At 41.7% G+C, this 26,817-nt stretch overlaps 1 protein-coding gene across 1 annotated transcript; it reads left to right on the forward strand.

Moving 5' to 3' along the window:
- The first annotated feature begins 6,331 nt into the window (after positions 1–6,331).
- LOC120062115 (leucine-rich repeat, immunoglobulin-like domain and transmembrane domain-containing protein 3) lies at positions 6,332–26,410 on the forward strand. The gene is made up of 4 exons (XM_039011926.1): positions 6,332–6,447; positions 7,822–8,288; positions 24,843–25,148; positions 25,362–26,410. Exons 1-4 carry the CDS (start codon positions 6,332–6,334, stop codon positions 26,408–26,410), a joined length of 1,938 nt encoding a protein of 645 aa, XP_038867854.1.
- Positions 26,411–26,817: the final 407 nt, after the last annotated feature.

Here is a 26,817-nt window from a genome sequence, read left to right on the forward strand (position 1 = left end):
TGACAGCCCCAACCCTGCAACAGGAGCCTCACCGATGCAGCTTGACATATGCACAAGTGGTGTGCAGACCCAGAAACATTACCAGCACTGCTGAACCTATCCCCTGCATCCAATGACTTGAGAGAAATCCACCTATTGCTCAGTCTGCTCTGCATACACCTGTTTGGTCAGGGACCTTGGCAGAGAGTTTTCCCACTCAACCCCAGCAAATATTATCCACAAACACCTCCCAGTATCAACCACAAACACCTTCTGGCAGACTGGCTACATCCCCTCCCTCTGGTCAAATCATCCGGACTGGTATCATAGACTATAAAAAACGTAAATAGGGGACACTCATATTTGTATGATAACATATGTTACGTTTGGTATGGATACAAAAGATAGAAGGTTAAATAAAAAAGGAACAGAGGGTGGTTGGTCGGGCTGGGTGGGTGGGCATATAATGTGAATGCCAAGGACACCTTTAGCATTTGAGCTAATTAGCAACTCTGCAACTACTTACTACTGTTTAGCTTCTTTGAATAAACGAAGCATGTTAGCTAATCCTAACCCTAACCTTAACCCTTTTAGCTAAACCTAACCTCAACTCTAACCACTAACGCTAACCCCTAGAGCTAACATTAACCAGCTACCTAAAATTCCCATAAGCCACCTAGCCACCTAGCTAATGTTAGCCACAACAAATTGGAATTCGTAACATATCATATGTTTTTTTCAAATTTGTAACATGTTGTGCATTTTCCATATCTGTAACATATTGTATGCATTGCAATTTGTAACATATCATGCGAATTATAATTTGTAACATATCATACTAAATGGATGATGGACATCCACAAATTAATACTATACGAAACGTAACATGTCTCGGATTTAACTACAGACGCATTGTTTTTAAACTGCTGCTACTTTGCTATTTTGTGAAGTGCACCAGTCAGTACCTCCTGCACCCCCACAACATGATGCTGCCACCCCCGTGCTTCACATTTGGGATGGAGTTCTTTGGCTTGCAAGCCTCCCCCTTTTTCCTCCAAACATAATGATGGTCATCATGGCCAAATAGTTCTATTTCTGTTTCATCAGACCAGAGGACATTCCTCCAAAAAGTACGATCTTTGTCCCCATGTGCAGTTGCAAACCGTAGTCTGGCTTTTTTATGGCGGTTTTGGAGCAGTGGTTTCTTCCTTGCTAAGCGGCCTTTCAGGTTATGTCAATATAGAACTCGTTTTACTGTGGATATAGATACTTTTGTACCTGTTTCCTCCAGCATCTTCACAAGGTCCTTTGCTGTTGTTCTGGGATTGATTTTAACTTTTTGCACCAAAGTACGTTCATCTCTAGGAGACAGAACGTGTCTCTTTCCTGAGCGGTATGACGACTGCGTGGTTCCATGGTGTTCATACAGATGAATGTGATACCTTCAGCCGTTTGGAAATTGCTCCCAAGGATGAGGCTGACTTGTAGAGGGCTACAATTTTTTTCTGAGGTCTTGGCTGATTTCTTTAGATTTTCCCATGATGTCAAGCAAAGAGGCACTGAGTTTAAAGGAAGGCCTTGAAATACATCCACAGGTACACCTCCAATTGACTCAAATTATGTCAATTAGCATATCAGAAGCTTCTAAAGCCATGACATCATTTTCTGGAATTTTCCAAGCTGTTTAAAGGCACATTCAACTTAGTGTATGTAAACTTCTGACCCACTGGAATTGTGATAGAGTGAGTTATAACTGAAATAATATGTCTGTAAACAAGTGTTGGAAAAATTACTTGTGTCATGCACAAAGTAGATGTCCCAACCGACTTGCCAAAACTATAGTTTGTTAACAAGAAATTTGTGGAGTGGTTGAGAAACGAGTTTTAATGACTCCAACCTAAGTGTATGTAAACTTCCGACATGTACAAATGACCTCGACAACCTTGCATCCCCGCACGGTTGTCGACTCAAAATTGACTCAAAACCGTTACCCCGTGTACATAGCCACATTATTATTTTATTGTGTTACTTTTTATTTAATTTTTTTATTTTAGTTTAATTAGTAACTGGGTGGAAGCCAGCTAGTGATGGCTATTTAACAATCTGATGGCCTTGAGATTGAAGCTGTTTTTAAGTCTCTCAATCACAGCTTTGGTGCACCTGTACTGACCTCGCTGTCTGGATGATAGGGCTGACCATTTCAGATCGTCAGTGATGTGTATGCCGAGGAACTTGAAGCTTTCCACCTTCTCCACTATGGTCTCGTCGATGTGGATAGGGGCTTGCTCCCTCTGCTGTTTCCTGAAGTCCAAGATTAGCTCCTTTGTTTTGTTGATGTCGAGTGAGAGGTTATTTATTATGAGCTATTCCAGGTTGGGTGAACAGGACTTGAGTTTCTGCGTGTTATCACAATCACACCATGAGTAGTTAATCAGGAAACATACACCCCCACCTTTCTTCTTCCCTGAGAGTTCTTTATTTCTGTCTGTGCGATGTTCTGAGAACCCAGCTGGCTGTATGGATGGGGACAGTATATCCAGAGAGAGCCATGTTTCCCGTAAAACAGAGTATGTTACAATCCCTGATGTCTCTCTGAAAGGAGATCATCGCTCTGAGCTCGTCTACTTTATTATTAAGATACTTAACATTTAGCGAGTAATTTACTCTGAAGCGGTGGATGGTGTGCACGCCTCCTGAGTCGGACTAGAAGTCCACTCCAAATACCTCTTCTCCGCCAGCAGTGTTTTGGAGCAGCCTCTAGAATAAATGAAATTACCCTGGGGGGTACGAGCAAAGGATTGAAAGTTATTTCCGGCTGTATGTATTAACACCAAAAAATTCTGGGCTAATAATATAAGAAATAACTCACAAAAAAACGAAATAATGCAAAGTTGCTTAGGAGCTAGAAGCAGAGCTGCCATATGTGTTTTTATTGAGCTGATGTTTTATTATATACATTTTTGTGGCACTTTGGGTTTTTGAAAAGCTTTTTACAGATAAAATGTAATATTATTGAGCAAGCATGTACAGTTAATTCGGAAAGTATTCAGGCCCCTTCCCATTTCCCACATTTTGTTACGTTACGATCTAATTCTAAAATGTATTAAATACATGTTTTTCCTCATCAATATACACACAATACCCCATAATGACAAAGACGTGTTAAATATAAAAAATGGAAATACCGTATTTACATAAGTATTCAGACCCTTTGCTATGAGACTCAAAATTGAGCTCAGGTGCATCCTTTCCATGTATCATCCTTGAGATGTTTCTACAACTTGATTGGAGTCCACCTGTGGTAAATTCAATTGATTGGACATGATTTGGAAAGGCACACACCTGTCTATGTAAGGTCATACAGTTGATAGTGCATTTCAGAGCAAAAACCATTGTGTCGAGGCACAGATCTGGAGAATGGTACCAAAAAAAATCTGCTGCATATTTAGATCCCCAAGAACAGGGGTCTCCATCATATTTAAGTGGAAAACGTTTGGAACCACCAAGACTCTTCCTAGAGCTGGCCGACCCCAGCCAAACTGAGCAATAGGGGGAGAAGGGCCTTGGTCAGGGAGGTGACCAATAACCTGATGGCCACTCTGACAGAGCTCCAGAGTTCCTCTATGTAGATGGGAGCACCTTCCAGAAGGACAAACATCTCTGTAGCACTCTACCATTTAGGCCTTTATGGTAGAGTGAGCAGACGGATGCCACTCCTCAGTAAAAGGCATAAGACAGCCCGCTTGGAGTTTGCCAAAAGGCACCTAAAGGACTGACACCATGAGAAACAAGATTCTCTGATCTGATGAAACCAAGATTGAACTCTTTGGCCTGAATGCCAAGCGTCACGTCTTAAGGAAACCTGGCACCATCCCTACGGTGAAGCATGGTGGTGGCAGCATCATGCTGTGGGTATGTTTTTCAGCGGCTGGGACTGGGAGACTAGTCAGGATAGAGGGAAAGATAAACGGAGCCAAGTACAGAGAGATCCTTGATTAAAACCTGCTCCTGAGTGCTCAGGACCTCAGACTAGTGTGAAGGACAACGACCCTAAGCACACAGCCAAGAAAACACAGGAGTGGCTTCGGGACAAGTTTCTGAATGTCCTTGAATGGCCCAGCCAGAGCCAGGACTTCAACCCGATCTAACATCTCTGGAGAGACCTGAAAAAACGCTGTGCAGCGACACTCTCCATCTAACCTGACAGAGTTTGAGAGGATCTGTAGAAGAAGAATGGGAGAAACTCCCCAAATATAGGTGTGCCAAGCTTGTAGCGTCATACCCAAGACGACTTGAGGCTGTAATTGTTGCCAAAGGTTCTTCAACAAAGTACTGAGTAAAGGGTCTGAAAACTTATGTTAATATGATATTTCAAAAAATGTATGTTTTTGCTTTGTCATTATGGGGTATTGTGCGTAGATTGATGAGAGAAATCAATTATTTAATCAGTTGTATAATAAGGCTGTAACGTAACAAAATGTGGAAAAAGTCAAGGGGTCTGAATACTTTCCGAATGCACTGTGTGTATGTATGTATGTATGTATGTATGTATTGCTGTATTACCCACACAGGCAAAAGTACTACCCAACCAACTGCTATTCTACCACTAGATAACCTTCTTTCTCTTAGTCACGATCAAGCTAAGACCAGCAACAATTTGTTTATGATCTATTCATAGCTAAATATATAAAAATCACAAATAATTTATCACTATTCTGTTTTGATGAGTAAAATGGCAAACGTATCCTTCTTTCCTAGAAATAAGTGTATTTTCATGTTCTCCATGCAATAGATGTGTGAAGTAGCTATTTCTACCCAGTGGATTTGAATATCACGCCTCTAAGATTTAGATAACAGGTGGAGCTCATTCAAGATAATGTCACGACTTCCGCCGAAGTCGGTCCCTCTCCTTGTTCGGGCGGCGTTCGGCGGTCGACGTCACCGGCCTTCTAGCCATCACCGATCCACTTTTCATTTTCCATTTGTTTTGTCCTTGTCTTACACACCTGGTTTCAATCCCCCAATTACTTGTTCATTATTTAACCCTCTGTTCCCCCATGTTTGTTTGTGAGTGATTGTTTATTGTATTGCGGTCCGTTATTGTGGCCTTGGATTTATTTGACGTGTATTGTGATTATTGTTGAGTAAAGTTGCGTATATTACTCATATCTGCTGTCCTGCGCCTGACTCATCTACACCAGCTACACACAGACGCAATACAGATACATTCTTCTTACATTACTGATATATTCACCTGGCACGTCACTGAAGGAAATCCTTATGTAAAATACCATATTTGGCAGTACATTATATGCTTGATATATTTCAACAAATATATAAAATCTTTCAACTAATATCCCCGACTCCCCCCCAAATATCAGGCATAGCCATTAATTTTTTCAACATCAGCCCATACATTTCTAATATTTAAGCCCCATTTATGTACTTTAATTAGCTTTTATAACATGCAAATACATCAAACACAAACTTAAATTGTCTCCTGTGGTCCATCAACTACATTACTCTAGACTGAGTTGAATATGGAACCTCAAGCACTACTTATGTCATATTTTCCTGTGTGTGTGTATGTGTGTGTGTTCTTGGAGGCCATGTTGTTGAGCTGTCAGTCCATGCCCAGTACAGTCTGGCCTCCCAAACCACCCCCATCATCCCCTCCAGGGAGATAAATCACTCCCCAGACTACAGCTTGCACCTTTGTGTCACTTGGAGCTCCCTCACGCAACCTTTAGGAAAAGGCCCAACCCAGTGTCAGCACGGGCACGGCTAGTGCCATAACAGTGTAGGTTAGAAGAGGTGTAAGGGAGGAGTCAGCAGTGTAAAGGCATAGGGGCAGGCCAGGGCTGGATAGACTGACAAAGGCTGTGTGTGTGTGTGTGTGTGTGTGTGTGTGTGTGTGTGTGTGTGTGTGTGTGTGTGTGTGTGTGTGTGTGTGTGTGTGTGTGTGTGTGTGTGTGTGTGTGTGTGTGTGTGTGTGTGTGTGTGTGTGTGTGTGTGTTGGGGGGGGACCTCCCCTGGCAGAAGTGTGGTAGCCGATTAGCGCTCGTGACCCCAAGGCTGATTTCCATCCTCCCTGTCCTGGCTTGCGTGACCTAGTCTGCCCCGTAATATCCTACGCTAATCTGGTCTCACTGTCCTCCCCCTCCCCCTTCTCCCATCCTAATAATGGATCACCTGTAAGCACTTCTTGTGTGTTCAGGACTCAGGGACTATTCATATTTTTTCCTTTCTAAGATGAGTTATTTTCGACCTTTCGAAATGAATTCGGATGTGTTTTCCTCTCCTCTTTCTCCTGACCTTGTGATGTGAGCACTTTGGGTTGATTTGGTGAACCATGCATCGTCTTCTCTACGCCCATGTCTTCTTGTGCTGCTTCAGTGTGGCCCATTCCTTCTGTCCTTCCCAGTGCACTTGTGTTTACCACGGACGGAGTGATGGAACGGGGACCAGGTATTTACAATTGTTTCTTAGAGGACGGTGTCTATAGATATTGTATTATAGTGTAATCTGGACCCTTTTCCACAGATATACAGCATCACTATCTTTTTAAAATGGTCCATGACTGTATAATAACTAACATAATTCATCAGTTTTATTGTGATTATTTTACCTGTTTTGCCATCTGGCAACTATGAAACATTTACATTTGGATTAATTATTATGTCAAGACAGTGGGTCCTTCTCAGTATTTATTTTAATTTTTATCAAATTCATTCATTCATTCTAGCAGACGTGTAGGAGGTTTGCTGTTTGTTTTCCCCTGGAAACTGGATTGTAGGTTTGATTGAATATACAGATATAGAGTAGTAGAACATGTGATCCAAAGGTCTCTAATAATTCACATAAGGCCCCTCTTAGACTTATTATGAGTTCAATAGAGGAGCACTTTTTTTTCTCTCTCAATATCTATCACACGTTTAGGATGACCGGAATTCAAGAGTTCTGGACATTTTTGGAGTCTTGAAAAACAGTCTGCTTGCAAGTAGATAAAGGAAAAGGATGATAGAACAACTTTTCTAAAGTTCCCCAAGTATGTGAGAAATAAACTGTGCAGGTGGAAGCACAAAGTATAAGCCTACACGCCATCCAGCTCAGAGGTCTATAATCCTGGTCCGTTGTCTGGGCTTTTGTACCAGCCCAGCACTAACACACATGACTCAACATATTAAGTGCTGGATTATCAGATGAATCAGGTAGTTTAGTAGGCTACTGGGCTGAAACAAAATCCTGCACACCCTGTGGTTCTCAAGGACACAGACTGAACCCCCCCCCCCCCCCTGAATTGTAATCACTTATCTGACTAGACTTGATAGGCCGAAGCTATGTAATGGATCCCTAGATTTGATCAATCCAGAAAAATGATAACTCCATGGAACGGAGAGAGGAAAGATTTGTGATGCAAACTACATGACCAAAAGTATGTGGACAGCTGCTCGTCGAACATCTCATTCCAAAATCATGGGCATTAATATGGAGTTGGTCCCCCCTTTTGACGCTATAACAGCCTCCACTCTGTTGAAAGTCACTGAGTTATTCAGTAAGGCCATTCTACTGCCAATGTTTGTCTATGAAGATTGTATGGCTTTTCACCTGTCAGCAATGTGTGTGGCTGAAATAGTCGAATCCACAAATTCTTTTGTATGTATTATTTTTTTATTTTTTTATTTAACCTTTATTTAACCAGGTAGGCCAGTTGAGAACAAGGTCTCATTTCCAACTGCAACCTGGCCAAGATAAAGCAAAGCAGTGCAACAAAAACAAAAACACAGAGTTACACATAAACAAACATATTTAAACCAAGTCCATGTTTTCTGTTCCTCTCAGATCGGTGCTATGCAATGACCCAGACATGTCCGACATTCCGGTCAACGTCCCCATAGATACGGTCAAACTGCAGGTGGAGAAGACGGCTGTACGGCGCATCCCCACCGAGGCCTTCTACTACCTGAACGACCTGCGCTACCTGTGGATCACCTATAACTCTATCTCCTCTGTGGACGCTGCCGCCTTCTACAACCTCAAGGTCCTCCACGAACTGCGTCTGGACGGGAACCTGATTTCCACCTTCCCCTGGAAGTCCCTGAAGGAGATGCCCAGTCTGAGGACGCTGGATCTTCACAACAACCGCTTGAACACTGTGGCCGTGGAGGCTACCCCATACCTGGTCAACATCACCTATCTGGATATCTCCAGCAACAAGCTGACCACTCTGTCTTCGGACTTCGTGGATATCTGGCTGCCTTTCAACGGAATGCCCGTCTCCTCCAACTTGTCCCAGAAAGTGGTGCTAGGTAAGAGAACTGAGAATAGGGTGTGAGTGGGTGATATGGAGATGAGGGTTTAAGGTTAGGACTTAACACACCCTCACTAGCTACTGGTTGTGCATGCTTTTTCCCATCTCTAGCAAACTTGCTTCTACTGATCAGCTGCTCTTCAGGAAGACTTTGATTAGCTGACTCAGTTGTATTAGAGCAGGGCTGGAGCAAAACCCTGCACTCCCAGTGGCTCTCCAGGAGGTGGGTTGGCCACCCCTACAGCAAAGCAGGTATTCAGAGATAACAGAAAATGGGATTTACCTGCATAGGAGTGTGTAGAGTTTTTGGTCGTTACATAGCCCATAAATGCATTGTGTATACTTAGTGACTGCTAACTTTAACCCAAAGGCATATTTCAATCTTCACATTGAGGTTCCAATACCTAGTTGGGTAACTCTTTATTTGGAAAGTCCTACTATAGATGCTCAAAAAACTATCAACAGACTATCAACATCATGTCCACGACTTTTGGAAGTGGACTTTAAGGTCCAGTACCTACAGGTTACCGGAGGCGTGTTCAACAAGGAGAATAGTTTGCGAACGTTCGCTAACGTTAGCAAATGCTCGTTAACTTATAATGAATATATACAGTTTGAGGCAACGAGGCTCAAAAAGGTAGCGGGCGACGAAGAGAAAATGGACTTTGCCGAGATGGATTCAAGTGAGTCGATATTATTTACATATGTATTGAAGACCTAAACGTAATAGACATTATATTCATCATTTATGGCTTTTCTACTTTGCGTCTATTGACCTTTCATATGATTTTGTTTAGGTTTTCCATCTTTTTTGACCCTCTTGACTTGTTGTAACGTTACAGGCGAGAGAGATGCACAACCAGGTTGTGGGGCTACTGGAGAAAAAGGTAAGCCAACTTGTAGCTAACTATCACAAAACAGTAACAGTATAGCGTGTAAATACTTAGCTAGCTAGCTATCTAGATACCCATCTGTTCATTTTTTTAGTTGATCTACAAATATGGATATTGGTAATGAAATAGCCTAGCTAAAGATAAAGTTAGCCATTCAACGTTATGTGATCTAGCTAACGCTAGCTAGCTAAAAGTAAAAGTGAACCTAGCTAGCTAATGGTTTCCCATTTCATCTGTGGTTAGGTGTTACAAGATAATCATAGTTATTATTGTTAAGTTATGAAGTGAGGAGACACAGACACCATAGTTAGCTAGTAGGAAACATGAATGACTTTATCTGTCTTCAACACAGTATGTATCAACTCAGTCACCTTGCACCCCCTTACGGAGGGGGATCCCTTGCATTAACTGCAGTCGACTGTGGCATTTTGGATGCAGTAATTGTGGAGTAAGTTAAACTGCACTCCAGCTTCAGTTATGCAGCAAAATTACTGCAGTAAAAAAAAAATATTTTGGACACAGTATTTGCACCATACCGCAGTTATACTGCACTCTAATTGCAATCTTGTTTCGTAAGGACAAATGTAACTACTCCCACAATTATTATAAACATTCACACCATCCTAAGGTTAACCATTACAACATTGAATAAATCTGATCCTGTACCAGTGGTTAGGGGAGACTTGGACCTCCTCAGGTCTGAACCTGTCCAGGCACACAGGTCTCAGACCAGTCTCTATGTCCAACACAGACCACTAATAACAGGAACTCATCCCACAATTATTATTGGGCAGTGTTAACTATACCATTTATAGATTTTTATTTAGTTAAGTATGGGGGGGGGGGGGGCTCAAGTGGAGTGTTACATTTTAAAGCAAATATATACGAAAGTATGTGGACACCCCTTAAAATTAGTGCATTGGCTATTTCAGCCAAAAGTGTATAAAATCAAGCACACAGCCCTGCAATCTCCATAGACAAACATTGTCATTAGAATGGCCCGTACTGAAGCGCTCAGTTACTTTCAACGTGGCACCATCATTTTTATTGTAATTTAACCTTTATTTAACTAGGCAAGTCAGTTAAAAACTAAATCTTATTTACAATGATGGCATCTGATGCCACCTTTCCAACAAGTCAGTTCGTCAAATTTCTGCCCTACTAGAGCTGCCCCAGTCAACTGTAAGTGCTGTTATTGTGAAGTGGAAACGTCTAGGAGCAACAACAGCTCAGCCGCGAAGTGGTAGGCTACACAAGCTCACAGAACGGGACCTCCCAGTGCTGAAGAGCATAGCGCATAAAAATCGTCTGTACAAAGCGAGGTCCATACAGAAATGGTTTGTCTAGATTTCTGTGGGAGAACTTGACTGGCCTGCACAGAGCCCTGACCTCGAACCCAATCGAACACCTTTGGGAGGAATTGGAACGCCGACTGCGAGCCAGGCCTTATCGCCCAAAATCAGTGCCTGACCTCACTAATGCTCTTGTGGCTGAATGGAAGAAAGTCCCTGCAGCAATGTTCCAACATCTAGTGGAAAGCCTTCCCAGAAGAGTGGAGGCTGTTATAGCAGCAAATGGGGGATCAACTCCATATTACTGTCCATGATTTTGAAATTAGATGTTTGACGAGCAGGTGTCCACATACTTTTGTTCATGTATTATATATAGCCTATATGAAGGAAGAGAAGCTTAGGCCTAACCCCAGAGAGATAGAGAAAGAGAGAGATAGAGATATGCTGGTGGCATGCTACAACACCAACATGCATTTATTTATGTCAGATGGCTACTGCGTCTGCTATACAGATATAGATGTACAGAAGGAGGCTAATTTGTACATTTTCTATCAGAATATTTTGTATAAAGATAAGCATTATATTGTTAGATTATAGGACTATCTATTGTAGGCCTGAAACAGTGATTGTGAAATTGAAGTAAATACTTATTATTTCTTTTTTTATGAGCAGTGATTGTTAATTGAAGTCGATCATTGTTTCTCAATTTTATAGTCAATTAAATCAATTTTTTAAATGTTTTTCAATTTTATAGTCTTGTTATTTATGTATGCAATCTCATAGAAAATGTTTGTCTGTTTTCCCTGTCAGTTCTTATCTTGTTCTCTCTGCAAAACTAAGTTATTTCTGTAAAAGTTATTTTATTCCATTACATTCTACAGCATGTCAAGCACCTCAACCATTGAAAGTGCTATTTCTTTAAACATGGACACCAGAAAAAATGTATCAACAACAATTATACATTTTTGAAGAGCAGGTGCATTATGTTGTCCCTCTTCTGGACAGCCAGGTTCCGGAGGGCCACTCTGTTGTCTGCAGGATCATGGACTGGCTCTATGTAATATATGCCACAACATGGTCTTCATCTACAGAGCCAGTAAAAGTTTGGACACACCTACCTATTCAAGGTTTTTCTTTATTTTTACTATTTTCCACGTTATAGAATAGTAGTAAAGACATCAAAACTATGAAATAACACATATGTAATCATGTAGTAAACCAAGCTAAATATATTTTTGATTCTTCAAAGTAGCCACCCTTTGCCTTGATGACAGCTTTGCACACTCTTGGCTTTCTCTCAAACAGCTTCATGAGGTAGTCTGTCAGAGTCGTTTGTATAGGTGGCAGGGAAGTCAGGCGCAGGAGAGTCAAACGTAGTGTAAAATGGAGTCTTTTAATGTAAGTCCAAATACATGCTCCATAACACTAAATAAGAAATGAACAAAACAAATATGGGTACAAAGACCCGTCGCGCACCTATACACATAAAAACAATACTAACAGGAAACAATCTCTGACAAAGACATGAGGGGAAACAGAGGGTTAAATACACAAGAGGATAATGGATGGGATTGAAAACAGGTGTGTGGGAAGACAAGACAAAACCAATGGAAAATGAAAAATGGATCGATGATGGCTAGAAGACCGGTGACGTCGACCGCCGAACACCGCCCGAACAAGGAGAGGCAACGACTTCGGTAGAAGTCGTGACATAGTCACCTGTAATGAATTTTAATTAACAAGTGAGCCTTGTTAAAAGTTCATTTGTGGAATTTCTTTCCTTCTTAATACGTTTGAGCAAATCAGTTGTGTTGTGACAAGGTAGGTGTGGTACACAGAAGATAGGCCTATTTGGTAAAAGACCAAGTCCGTATTATGGCAAGAACAGCTCAAATAAGCAAAGAGAAATGACAGTCTGTCATTACTTTAAGATATGAAGGTCAGTCAATGCGGAACATTTCAAGAACTTTGAAAGTTTCTTCAAGTGCAGTCGCAAAAACCATCAAGAGCTATATTGAAACTGACTCTCATGAAGACCGCCACAGGAAAGGAAGACCCAGAGTTACCTCTGCTGCAGAGGATAAGTTAATTAGAGTTACCATCCTCAGAAATTGCAGCCCAAATAAATGCTTCACAGAGTTCAAGTAACAGACACATCTCAACATCAACTGTCCAGAGGAGACTGCGTGAATCAGCCCTTCGTGGTCAAATTGCAGCAAAGAAACCACTACTAAAAGACACCAATAAGAAGATGAGACTTGCTTGGGCCAAGAAACACGAGCAATGGGCATTAGACCTTGTGGAAATCTGTCCTTTTGTCTGATGAGTCCATATTTGAGATTTTTGGTTTCAACCGCCGTGTCTTTGTGAGATGCAGAGTAGGTGAATGGATGATCTCTGCATGTGTGGTACCCAGCGTGAAGCATGGAGGAGGAGGTGCAATGGTGTGGGGGTGCTTTGCTGGTAACACTGTCAGTGATTTATTTAGGATTCAAGGCACACTTAACCAGCATGGCTACCACAACATTCTGCAGCGATACACCATCCCATCTAGTTTGCGCTTAGTAGGACTATCAATTGTTTTTCAACAGGATAATAACCCAACACACTTCCAGACTGTGTAAGGGCTATTTGACCAAGAAGAAGTGTGATGGAGTGCTGCATCAGATGACCTCAACCCAAAAAGATGGTTTTGGATGAGTTGGACCGCAGAGTGAGCAGCCAACAAGTGCTCAGCATATGTGGGAACTCCTTCAAGACGGTTGGAAAAGCATTCTAGGTTATGCTGGTTGAGAGAATGCCAAGCATGTGCAAAGTTGTCATCAAGGCAAAGGGTGGCTACAGTACCTTGAAGAATCTAAAATCTAAAATATATTTTGAATTGTTCTTCTTCTTTTGGTTACTACATGATTCCATGTGTGTTATTGCATAGTTTTGATGTCTTTATTATAATTCTACAATGTCGGAAATTGTAAAAATAGAGAAAAACCCTTGAATGAGTACGTTTGTCCAAACTTTTGACTGGTACTGTAAGACTGGTACTGCCCTAATGGATGAGGACCATGTTGAATGAGAACCAGTTAAATAAAGGTTAAATAAAAACATTTTAAAATGTTGTGGATGACTCAAGCATTGGCCATGGTATCTGTGATTTTCTCCAGCAGCAGCATGTTCAGAAGTGGGAACCTATTCCCTTTGCACTTTAACAGCCCAAAGGACGTCTCAATTTGGACTTGGGTGGATCTGCTTCAATCTCTTGTGCTCGTCCAATAGTTGACCATTGTCCCCGAATGGCACATGTAGATCCAGGCTTAGGGGATAAGCAGTAGCCCAAGAGGTGGTACTGCTCTGGCAGAGGGTGGGCCTTTACGTTTTTTGCCCGCATAGCCATGCCGCACACAGCTTGCAGCTGGAAGCTGGGCTGGCCTTTACGATTTATGTAGGCATCCCGTATTTCGGAAGGCCCCCTGATGGGAATGTGAGTGCCATCAACATGTATGCACCCAATCACACCAGGGAACCCTCTGATCCTCTGGAACCAAGCCTCCAGAACTAGAAACTGGGTGGGTGTTTGTCACTTTATGTAGGTGGTCATAAGCTGGTTCAGGCCATCTACTATTTGGAGCAGTTACTGGAGCAAAATCCCTTTGCAAAGAGGTCGGAAACACCACAAGAACTCTGCTGTTTGGCCAACAGCCACAGAAAGGCCAGCATGCGATCCTACAGGCGTTCTCCTCTGTATGGAACCAGAGGGTTGAGTTCCTCACGCAATATCTGAAAAACAAAACAAAATTGTATTCTGTCATGTTAGTGTTTTGTCCTTCAGCACTGTAACACAGAGGCAATTATTAACGATACAATTATCTATTGTTCATTATAGTCTTACTGTTCACAATGTAGGCTACATTTGGATTATGTGCCCTTTTTGGCAAGTGTTGATAGATAAGGGGCCTTATAAATAATATACAGTACTTACTGTATAACGTTGTAACGTCTGCTTCCAACTCACACTCAAATACGTAGATCCCCTGAACGCAGCTCACGCTCCAGATCCAAATCACCTGAATTCTGATGACCTGTTCACACACCTGTATGTCATTATCACACACTATTTAGTTCCGTTCTTTGCACCCCATCATTGTGAGGTATTGTTCGTTTTGTGACACACTTCTATTCGGAGCTCTGTTTTTCCCGTAGGTTTGATCCTCCCATGTATAATAGTTTTTTTCCTGCCTCACTAACAACGCCTTTTGCCTATTCCCTGCCTGTCCTTTAGCCTATCGGATTTCCTGTTATCAACCTATTGCCTGATCTCCCGGACGACGTTACTAGCCTTTTCCCTGCCTGTATTGTTGCCTTTTTGGACCCCCTGTGTATGACCTTCTGCCTGCCCCTGGACCCAGCTACCTGCCTCCCCCTGCGGTCCCTTACAAATAAACACCTGCTGCGCCCTGCGCTTGAAACCAGCTCTCTGTCTCACATCGTGCTCATTACAAACGTGCATAAATAACAATTTTACTGATTATAAAGTAATTGGGTACGGTATTGCATTTTTATAGCCTATCAGTTATCACACCCCGGCCGTCTGGTTGGTTGACTGTACACCTCACCCACCCAGCTGTCTGGACGGTCAACTAACTTGCTGGCTGGTGTGCATTTGCAATTACTTATAGATAGATAGCTAACTAGATGCTGCAATCATTGGGGATTTCCGTGACGGTTAACTTTATTAAGTCTACTTTAATCAAAACAAAGAGGCCGTCTAGACATGCAAATTACCTGAAAGGTTTCCAAATCAAATTTTATTGGTCACATACACATGGTTAGCAGCTGTTAATGCGAAATGCTTGTGCTTCTAGTTCCGACAATGCACTAATATCTAACAAGTAATCTAACAATTCCCCAACAACTACCTAATACACACAAATCTAAAGGGGTGAATGAGAATATGTACATGTAAGTATATGGATGAGCGATGGCCGCGCGGCATAGGCAAGATGCAGTAGATGGTATAGAACACAGTATATACATATGAGATGAGTAATGTAGGATATTTAAACATGATTAAAGTGACGTTATTTAAAGTGACTAGTGATACTTTTATTAAGTCCATTAATTAAAGTGTCCAGAGATTTCAGTCTGTATGTTGGCAGCAGGCTCTCTATGTTAGTGATACACCATCCAAAGTGTAATTAGTAATTTCACCATGCTCAAAGGGAAATTCAATGTCTGCTTTTTTTATTTTTACCCATCTACCAAAAGGTGCCCTTCTTTGAGAGGCATTGGAAAAACTCACTGGTGTTTGTGGTTGAATCTGTGTTTGAAGTTCACTGCTCGACTGAGGGACCTTACAGATAATGTAGGTGTGGGGCACAGAGATACTGTAAAGTAGTCATTCAAAAATCATGTTTAACACTATTATTGCACACAGAGTGAGTCCATGCAATTTATTATGTGAGTTGTTAAGCACATGTTTTACTGTTGAACTTATTTAGGCTTACCATTCCAAAGGGGTTGAATACTTATTGACCTAAGATATTGCAAATCAAATGTTATTTGTCACATACACATGGTTAGCAGATGTTAATGCGAGTGTAGAGAAATGCTTGTGCTTCTAGTTCCGACAGTGCAGTAATATCTAACAAGTAATCTAACAATTCCCCAACAACTACCTAATACACACAAATCTAAAGGGGTGAATGAGAATATGTACATGTAAGTATATGGATGAGCAATAGATGGTGTAAAATACAGTATATACATGGGATATGAGTAATGTAAGATATGTTAATGTTATTAAAGTGGCATTATTTAGAGTGCATTGTATAAAGTGACGAGGGATTCATTTATTAAAGTGGCCAGTGATTGGGTCTCAATGTAGGCAGCAGCCTCTCTGAGTTAGTGATTGCTGTTTAGCAGTCTGATGGCCTTGAGATAGAAGCTGTTTTTCAGTCTCTCGGTCCCATCTTTGATGTACCTGTACTGACCTCGCCTTCTTGATGATAGCGGGGTGAACAAGCAGTGGCTCGGGTGGTTGTTGTCCTTGATGATCTTTTTGGCCTTCCTGTGACATCAGTGCTGTAGGTGTCCTGGAGGACAGGTAGTTTGATGCGTTGTGCAGACCGTACTACCCTCTGGAGAGCCTTGCGGTTGAGGACGGTGCAGTTACCGTACCAGGTGGTGATACAGCCCGACAGAATGCTCTTGATTGTGCATCTGTAAAATTTTGTGAGTGTTTTAGGTGACAAGCCACATTTCTTCAGCCTCCTGAGGTTGAAGAGGTCGCTGTTGCTCCTTCTTCACCACGCTGTCTGTGTGGGTGGACCATTTCAGTTTGTCCTTGATGTGTATGTCGAGGAACTTAAAACATCCCACCTTCTCTGCTACTGCCCCATCGATGTGGATGGGGGGTGCTCCCTCTGCTGTTTCATGAAGTCCACAATCATCTGACACCACACTCCGAGGGCCCTCACCTCCTCCCTGTAGACCGTCTCGTTGTTGTTGGTAATCAAGCCTACCACTGTAGTGTCGTCGCAAACTTGATGATTGAGTTGGAACCGTGCATGGCCACACAGTCATGGAAGAATAAGGAGTACAGGAGCGGGCTGAGAACGCACCCTTGTGGGGCCCCAGTGTTGATGATCAGCAGGGTGGAGATGTTTTTTCCTACTTTCACCACCTGGGGGTGGCCCGTCAGAAAGTCCAGGACTCAGTTGCACAGGGCAGGGTCGAGACCCAGGGTCTCCCCCAGGTGGTGAAGGTAGGAAACAACATCTCCACCCTGCTGATCCTCAACACTGGGGCCCCATAAGGGTGAGTGGTAGCAAGACGTCGATGTCCGCGACGGGGCTTGTTTTCTTTTTGTAATCTGTGATTGACTGCAGACCCTGCCACATACGTCTCGTGTTTGAGCCGTTGAATTGCGACTCTATTTTGTCTCTATACTGACTCTCTGCTTGTTTGATTGCCTTGCGGAGGGAATAGCTGCACTGTTTGTATTCAGTCATGCTCCTTGCCTTGATTAAAAGCAATGGTTAACGCTTTCAGTTTTGCGTGAATGCTGCCGCCAATCCACGGTTTCTGGTTAGGAAAGGTTTTAATTGTCACGGTGGATTCGACATCTCCGATGCACTTGCCAATAAACTCATTTTGCATGGTCGGTCCATTATGTTATCAGCAAGAATAGCTAGAACTGACGGAATGCAAATGTTTGTGCAAAAAAAAAAAAAACGTTACAAATGATGTTTTTAACAAACACAGTTCACAGCAAATGTTTGCAAATGCATGAAAGCGCCTCTTGTCAACGTATTTTAGATCCACCCCATAAGAAGTGTGGAGTTGAAGTTATCATGCGATGATAGTCCTTTCTGACCCCTGGCTTTGACAAATCTAATTTGCTATTTTTCCATGCTTCGATTTGCACAAACATGCCATGTATTTTGGGCTTTACACTAAATCTCACAGATTGTGAAGGTGTCTGAAGGTGTAAGCAGGCCCTCAGATGTACTCAACTTTGAATTGACATGTCAGATGCTGAATAGAAAGCTGATGTACCAACTGATTTTTCCACTGGTGTATCCATCTTTAAGAGCATTCGGATACAATAAAGCATAACAAATAAATAGATAGTTTAAAAAAAAAAATGAATTAATGAATTATTGATTAAGCAATAAGGCTCGAGGGGGTGTGGTATACGGTATATGGCCTATAAACTGTACCTTGGTTAAGGACTATACCTTGGTTAAGGACTATTCTTTTTTGCACGACGCAACTTGGAGTGCCTGGATACAGCCCTTAGCCGTGGTATATTGGCAATATAACAAAAATACCTGATATGCCTTATTGCTATTATAAAGTGGTTACCAATGTAACCAGTTTATAATATACTATACTTTGTGATATACTCTTCAGATCACAACATGTACAATAGACACCTATCAACTAAGCCAGCTGCAAAATATGGACTTCATTATGACTGAAGAAATATGTATAGACTGTTATGACTGAAGATTGTCCAGCTTAAAGAAAACACTCCCTCTTCCACTCTCTGTCTGAGAACTAGCTTGAAGAGTGGGGTACAGCGGCGGCCGCTGATTGGCTGGATATCCAGGGCACGAGGTGGTTGGATTTGTCAACAAAGCAGCATGACAGAAATAGGATGGCAAGTTTTTGAACTACCGGAGAGTTTCTGTGAGAAGATAATGTATATAAAGTGATCTGTGAGAAGATAATGTATATAAAGTGATCTGTGAGAAGATCATGTATATAAAGTGATCTGTGAGAAGATAATGTATATAAAGTGATCTGTGAGAAGATAATGTATATAAAGTGATCTGTGAGAAGATAATGTATATAAAGTGATCTGTGAGAAGATAATGTATATAAAGTGATCTGTGAGAAGATAATGTATATAAAGTGATCTGTGAGAAGATAATGTATATAAAGTGATCTGTGAGAAGATAATGTATATAAAGTGATCTGTGAGAAGATCATGTATATAAAGTGATCTGTGAGAAGATCATGTATATAAAGTGATCTGTGAGAAGATAATGTATATAAAGTGATCCGTACATTTGAACAACAGCATTTCACTTTCGCATGTCAAAAACGGAACAAAAATATAAACGCAACATGTAAAGTGTTGGTACCATGTTTCGTGAGCTGAAATAAAAAATCCTCAAAATTTTTCAAACGCACAAAAAACGTATTTGCTTCAAATGTTTTGCACAAAGTTGATCACATCCTTGTTAGTGAGCATATCTCCCCAGTGGGAGAAAGCAAATAGGATGCAGTCTATCACAGTGCCATCCATTTTGTCACCGAAGCCCCATATACTACCCACCACTGCGACCTGTATCCTCTCATTGGCTGGTCCTCACTCCATATTCGTCGCCAAACCCACTGGCTCCAGGTCATCTATAAGTCTTTGCTAGGTATAGCTCGCGCTCCAGCTGGTATATTTCACTGGTCATCCCCAAAGCCAACACCTCCTTTGGCCACCTTTCCTTACAGTTCTCTGCTGCCAATTACTGGAACAAATTGCAAAAATCACTGAAGTTGGAGACTTATATCTCCCTCACTAACATTAAGTGTCAGCTGTCAGAGCAGCTTACCGATCGCTGCAGCTGTACACAGCCCATCTGTAAATAGCCCATCCAAACAACGACCTACCTCATCCTCATATTTGTTTTAGTTTTTCTGCTCTTTTGCACACTAGTATTTCTACTTCCTCATCTGCACATATATCACTCCAGTGTAAATTGCTAAATTGTAATTACTTCGCCACTATTGGCCTATTTATTGCCTTACCTCCTTACTTCATTTGCACTGTATACAGATTTTTTTTCTATTGTGTCATTGACTGTATGTTTGTTTATCCCGTGTGTAACTCTGTGTCGTTGTTTTTGTCGCACTGCTTTGCTTTATCTTGGCCAGGTCGCAGTTGTAAATGAGAGCTTGTTCTCAACTGGCCTATCTGGTTAAATAAAGGTGGAAAAAATAACAAAAAAAATACATGGCTGCACCCCTGCCCTGGGCCCTGAATTAATTTATTTACATTTACTGATTTCCTTATATGAACTGTGACTCTGTAAAATCTTTGAAATTGTTGCATGTTGTGTTTATATTTTTGTTCAGTGTATATAGAACAGACAGCAAGCTCACGAACAAACGAGTGCACCAGGGAGAATGGTCGTCACTAGTTACCACAGCTACAATTTCTCTAATTAAAATGTGATTTTAAACCTAACCTTAACCCTAACACTAACCACACTACTAACCTTATGCCTAACCCTAACCTTAAATGAAGACCAAATAGGTCATTCTTGTTTTCATGAATTTTTACAATATAGGCCCTAGACTGTTTTGACTTGGCTGTGGCTGTGGTAACTACTGGAAACCAGCGAGAATGCCACATGCATGCAGATGCAATAAGTGGAAACACATTGTCTAACTGGAGATAGCTAACTAACATAATGTCACAAAACATTATGCGCTAGACAGTTACATTTCATTCTGAAATAACTTAATATTTCAGAGTTAGTGAGATATTAGTTTAAAAAGACTAGACATTGGCATGGGAGCTAACCAGATCCGTGATGAGAAGGTTCTAGCTAGTGTATCCCTCTGTCCTTTGACTCTTGTTGGATGTAGTTGTCCGGTTTATCAGGTCCTAGGATTCCATGACTGTTATGATTATTTATTTACAAGTTAATTACAATTTGCTTTTTGCTTTAGGGTCATCTGTACCTGATAGAGCAGATCTAGTCTCAAGTGTGGAAGTAAGCCGTCTGGCACGAGAGACTCATTGGGTTGGACACCAGAGCAGACCCTGAAGTTCTGACTGAACGGATGCACATTTGAGCGCCCCAGGATGGTCTTTGTGCTGTTTACTTTGTGCTGTTATAATTTATGCTATGAAATCCTGCTATTTCATTGGGGCAGTTCCCCCTCATAGCAAATAGCTGGCAAAACAATCCAAGCAATGTTTGCACGACCTATGCTCCCCACAGAGGCAGAGCTGCTGCTGCTGGCTGTCACTGAGGGGCAAATTAGTACGTAACTAAATAGCTTGTTTTAAACAATATCTTTTTGAAACAGAAACATTTGCAAATTTACCACGCTTTTATGAGCATTTAAAACATAATCCATTAATTATATAATCAATTAGTTTTTATTCAAATATTTATACTTATTTTTTAGACCAATTGCAATTAAAAAAAAAATGTTTTAACCAATCATAAGTGGGGCACAGCCCATAATGCCCAATGGGCGGGCCGCCACTGGTGGGGTAATGGGGTGTTTAAGGACAGGCTATTTTATCCCTGACGAAAAAGCTTGTTGTACTGTATGCCCTGGCGGACTGGAAGGAGAAACAAGATTAGCTTTTCCCTAAGGAAGACACACATGTCCCATGTACAGAATATAGATACCTCCCGTACCATCACATGATAGAATACCCTTTTCAGCACTGTTCAGAGGTTGGCCCTCTTCTATTTTTGTATTTTTTTTTAACTTCTTCCATTTTCTAATAATTGCACCAACAGTTGCAAATGCAAATTAATTACTTAAAAATCATACAATGTGATTTTCTGGATTTTTGATTCCGTCTCTCACAGTTGAAGTGTACCTATGATAAAAATTACAGACCTCCACATGCTTTGTAAGTAGGAAAACCTGCAAAATCGGCAGTGTTTCAAATACTTGTTCTCCCCACTGTAATGCATTCGGAAAGTATTCAGACACCTTGACTTTTTTCACATTTTGTTACGTTACAGCCTTATTCTAAAATGTATTAAATTGTTTTCCCCCCTCATCAATCTCCACACAATACCCCATAATGACAAAGCAAAAACAGGTTTTTAGAATTTATGTTTGCAATTGTATAAAAAAAAAAAATGATATGACATTTACATAAGTATTCAGACCCTTTACTCAGTACTTTGTCGATGCACCTTTGGCAGCGTTTATAGCCTTGAGTCTTCTTGGGTATGACGCTACAAGCTTGAAACACCTGTATTTGGGAAGTTTCTCAAATTCTTCTCTGCAGATTTTCTCAAGCTCTGTAAGGTTGGATGGGGAGCATCACAGCACAGCTTTTTTCAGGTATCTTTTCAGGTCTCTCCAGAGATGTTCGACCAGGTTCACGTCTGGGCTCTGGCTGGGCCACTCAAGGACATTCAGAGACTTGTCCCAAAGCCACTTCTGTGTTGTTTTGGCTGTGTGCTTAGGTTCATTGTCCTGTTGGAAGGTGAACATTTCCCCAGTCTGAGGTCCTGAGCGTTCTGGAGCAGGTTTTCAGGATCTCTCTGTACTTTGCTCCGTTCATCTTTCCCTCAATCCTGACTAGTCTCCCAGTCCCTGAAGCTGAAAGAATCTCCAAAGCATGATGCTGCCACCACCATGCTTCACCATAGGGATGGTGCCAGGTTTCCTTAAGACGTGACGCTTGACATTCAGGCCAAAGAGTTCAATCTTGGTTTCATCAGACCAGAGAATGTTGTTCCTCATGGTCTGAGTCCTTTAGGTGCCTTTTGGCAAACTCCAAGCGGGCTGTCATGTGCATTTTACTGAGGATTGGCTTCTGTCTGGTCACTCTCCCATAAAGGCCTGATTGGTGGAGTGCTGCAGAGATGATTGTCCTTCTGGAAGGTTCTTCCATCTCCACAGAGGAACTCTGGAGCTCTGTCAGAGTGAACATTGGGTTCTTAGTCACCTCCCTGACCAAGGCCCTTTCCGCCGAGTCTTTGTGGTTCCAAACTTCTTCCATTTAAGAATGATGAAAGCCACTAAACACCTGTTTTCGCTTTGTCATTACGGGGTATTGTATATGATGAGGAACAACTTTTATTCAATCAATTTTAGAATAAGGCTGTAACGCAATAAAATGTAGAAAAAGTCAAGGGGTCTGAATACTTTCCAAATGCACTGTACATCACAAAAGACTGTAATATAACAAAACCGTTTGACATAGAAACACAGCATTTTCGGTGTTTGAAAATAAATTTGGTTCATTAATTATGAAATTATGAAAAATATTAATAACATTCCACCCATGAGGCCACTAGAGGGAGATTTGATTATTTGACTGCAGGAAAAGCTACAGGGTTTCTGCAACACAGATGCACTTCCACGTGTGTGTGTGTGTGTGTGTGTGTGTGTGTGTGTGTGTGTGTGTGTGTGTGTGTGTGTGTGTGTGTGTGTGTGTGTGTGTGTGTGTGTGTGTGTGTGTAGAGTGGGTACATTTCTGCCACAACTAAGAGCTCTGAAGCATGAGGCTCAACTTCTCCTCTGTTCTGGTGCCCTGGCTACTACACTGTACACGTGAAGCAAACCTGTGTACATGCACAGATACTTTGTGTGACTATGTGAGTCTACCTTTAACAACAAATCCAAGTTAATATGGTGCTTGATTTCTTGATGTGGGTAACCAAAGAGAGAGAACATTGAGTGAATTATTTACTCAATTTTAATAATATTTCTATAAACGTAATAATTTTAAGTTCTTGCAACAATGTGCCACGGGGCTCCGTTTTTAGAGGATTGTGGGTAATTCAAAATGTTTAGACTTGATGATAATTTGACATAACGTTTTATGCATGTTTTAAGAAATAAAATTGTATTTCTACTTTAGTATTAAGCAGCCTGCTGTGTCATGAGGTGTAATGGATCATGATGAACGGATATCAAAACTGTCAGGCAAATTGACGTTCAATGATGAGACCACCGATTTCTACAATCACCACTCTTCATGACAGAGGCAATCACAGCATGCTGCAACACTGTGGTTCTACCTCCAATTTTTTTCATATATTTTTTTATTTAGCTAGGCATTAAGAACAAATTCTTATTTACAATGACAGCCTACCCGGCCAAACCCTAACCCGGATGATGCTGGGCCAATTGTGCTCCGCCCTATGGGACTCCCAATCATGCACGGCTGTGATACAGCCAGAACCAAACCAGGGTCTGTAGTGACGCCTCTAGCACTGAGATGCAGTGCCTTAGACCGCTGCACCCCTCGGGAGCCCATTACTGCTGGTGGATTGAGCACTGTGCTCAACAATGCCTGACAAAGTGGGTTAAAATGGCAAATGATCAAATACATTAAACAATGTTAAAATTGTGTTTGTGAAACACTAACATTTTGGGTTTACTACTCAATAATAGTTTGTGTAATTGTGTTGCCTTGAAGGGACAGTGCAATCAACAACGTGATTTTCCTGTAGTTTTTAATGATATTTCCACACTGTGAAATTGTGAAAATTATGATAGTGTCCTAGAATTTCATTATGTTCTGGTGGAATGGAGTTTTTGGCCCACAACATGACATCACAATCTGATCTGATTTCTGACCAATGATCAGTCATCTTTTATTTGCATATGTATCCTCCTACTTTGAAGGGGTAAGCGGTTTGGTAAATCTGATCATTGCAGAAGGATGGCTCAGTTGTGACACTACTGTATGCATACCTAGAATCAGAACACTGAATTACAGTTCTAGCTGTTCAAAAAAGTAACTACGTATAGTCTTTGTTCTATAATTTGGGTGGAAATATTTATGAACATGGAAATCCTAGCATATTATGCAGTGAATGTTTTTGTTGAACTTAGATATGTACAATGTGTATAGAGATGAGATGTTAGAGTTATACTTAAACTAAAATACAAAATGTGTATAATTTGTGTATGAGCTAGGAGAAACTGCAATTTACGTTAATAGCCACATTAGCATTAGCATTGATCATAGCATTGTTTGCATGTTCTTAATCTCGGATCCACTGCCATGTTCCTAAACTTTTCACAAACATAAATGTAAGTTGAATTTAACATAACAGTCACAAACATTTCCACTTTTGTCCTCTGCAGGTCTTCAGGACAACCCGTGGGTCTGCGACTGCAGGATCTCAAAGCTGATCGAGCTTTCCAAAATGTCTGACACGTCAGTGGTACTAATGGACCAGTTCCTGTCTTGCAGCGAGCCTGAAAACCTGGCTGGTGTTATGTTCCAAAGGGTGGAACTGGACCAATGTCTCAAGCCATCCGTCATGATGTCAGCCACCAAGATCACAGCCTCGGAGGGCAGCAACGTGCTCCTGCGCTGTGACGCCACGGGTTACCCCACGCCTACCCTCATCTGGACTACTTCAGATGGCTCACGTGTCAACAACACAGGTATCAACAGTGAAACATTTTATTATAAGAAAACGCATACAGTGTGTTATTCAACATGTTTATCAAAAATTGTTTTAAATGAACAAATTCCTTTGTTAAGATTTACTTATGTTCTACAGTTGTGATTCAATAAAATAATCTTTGTGATTCAATAAAATAAAGTCTAGATCTTGGCAATGATTAAGTATTTGCATTTTCATGATCTACCTATAGTTGTCCAGGAGTCTCCAGGAGAGGGTGTTCGATGGTCCATCATCAGCCTGAATGGGGTCTCGTACAAAGACAACGGGGAGTACAGCTGCAAGGCTAAGAACTTCGCCGGCAACGCAGAGGCTGCCATCACCCTGTCTGTGGCAGGTTATGTCACTACAAACATGCCTCCAGAGAGGCCCAACATAGAGGCTGCAAGGAATAGCCCATCCACAACGTCCTCTGCTCCGGAAACTGGCTTCTCAAACTCCCCTAGCGCCCCATCTACCACCACCGCCCCACCCACGACCACGCATCCAGCCATCTTGCCACCCATCCTCACCAAGAAGAAACCCACGCCCAGCAACGTGCAGCAGATAGCACCATCCAAACCATCCGAGATTGCGCAAGGCAGCGACAGGAAGCTAGCGGCGGATCAGAGTGAAAAGAAAGATGCTTCCAAGTCTGTCCAAGATCTTGAGATCGTGGAGGAAACGCAGGACAGCGCGGTTCTACTCTGGACGACCGAAGGTTTGCCAAGCAACGCACCTCTCACCGTTGTTTACTCCACTTATGATGAGGAGGACAACTCCAAAAGGACAATGGATACCGATGCTGGGAGTGGCAAAGTTCTACTCGAAGGCTTGACTTCTGGAATGAGGTACCAGGTCTGTCTGGTTTCCAAGGGAAGTGCCGCGGGAAAAGACCCCTGTATCAACTTCTTCACCCTGGACCTTGTTGAGGACAATGCTGCGAACAAGCTGCTGATGATCATCAGCAGCTTTGCCTGCGCCGTGGCTTTACCTGTCATTGGTTTGCTGGTCTACAAGATCCTCTCACTCTATTGCAGGAGCAATGTGCCTTCTTCGGACGAGGAGCTATCTAAAGACACGTATGTGAAGTTTGAGACGATATCAATGAAGCAGAGGACCTTGCACGCTAATCCCGCTGAATTGTGGACCTACAGGCAGACCAAGGAGTCCCAAGAGAGGATGCTCCTCTGCTCCAGGTCGAGCATTGACTCACAAATGACATACAAGAGTGACAGTTCCAGATCAGAATTTTTGTGCTAGCGTTAGATTAAGACTCAACATGACTCGAAAGTTAATACAAACTCTGGAGATCTTTTTGAGGAAAACTACAAGGTTTTGCGTGTTCAAAGCTTTATGACAATAATTGCCAGATGAATCACTGTTTGTTACAGCCTTAATTTCGTTGTAAAAAAAACTAACTTTGAGATACAGTGAGCTCCAAAAGTATTGGGACAGTGACAAATGTTTTGTTGTTTTGTACTCCAGCTATTTGGATTTGAAATGATACAATGACTATGAGGTTAAAGTGCAGACTGTCAGCTTTAATTTGAGGGTGAACTGTTCAGAAATTACAGCACTTTTTGTACATAGTCCCTCCAAAAGTATTGGGACAAATTCACTTATATGTGTATTAAAGTAGTCAAACCTGTATTATATGGTCCCATATT

The sequence above is a fragment of the Salvelinus namaycush genome, chromosome 17, assembly GCF_016432855.1.
Source record: "Salvelinus namaycush isolate Seneca chromosome 17, SaNama_1.0, whole genome shotgun sequence".
In the NCBI taxonomy this organism is placed as follows: Eukaryota; Metazoa; Chordata; class Actinopteri; order Salmoniformes; family Salmonidae; genus Salvelinus; species Salvelinus namaycush.

Coding starts and splice junctions, on each gene's coding strand:
- LOC120062115 (XM_039011926.1), top strand. CDS start 6,332: ATGCATCGTCTTCTCTACGCCCATGTCTTCTTGTGCTGCTTCAGTGTG. Junction 6,448..7,821: donor AGTGATGGAACGGGGACCAG/GTATTTACAATT, acceptor TGTTCCTCTCAG/ATCGGTGCTATGCAATGACC. Junction 25,149..25,361: donor CTCACGTGTCAACAACACAG/GTATCAACAGTG, acceptor ATCTACCTATAG/TTGTCCAGGAGTCTCCAGGA.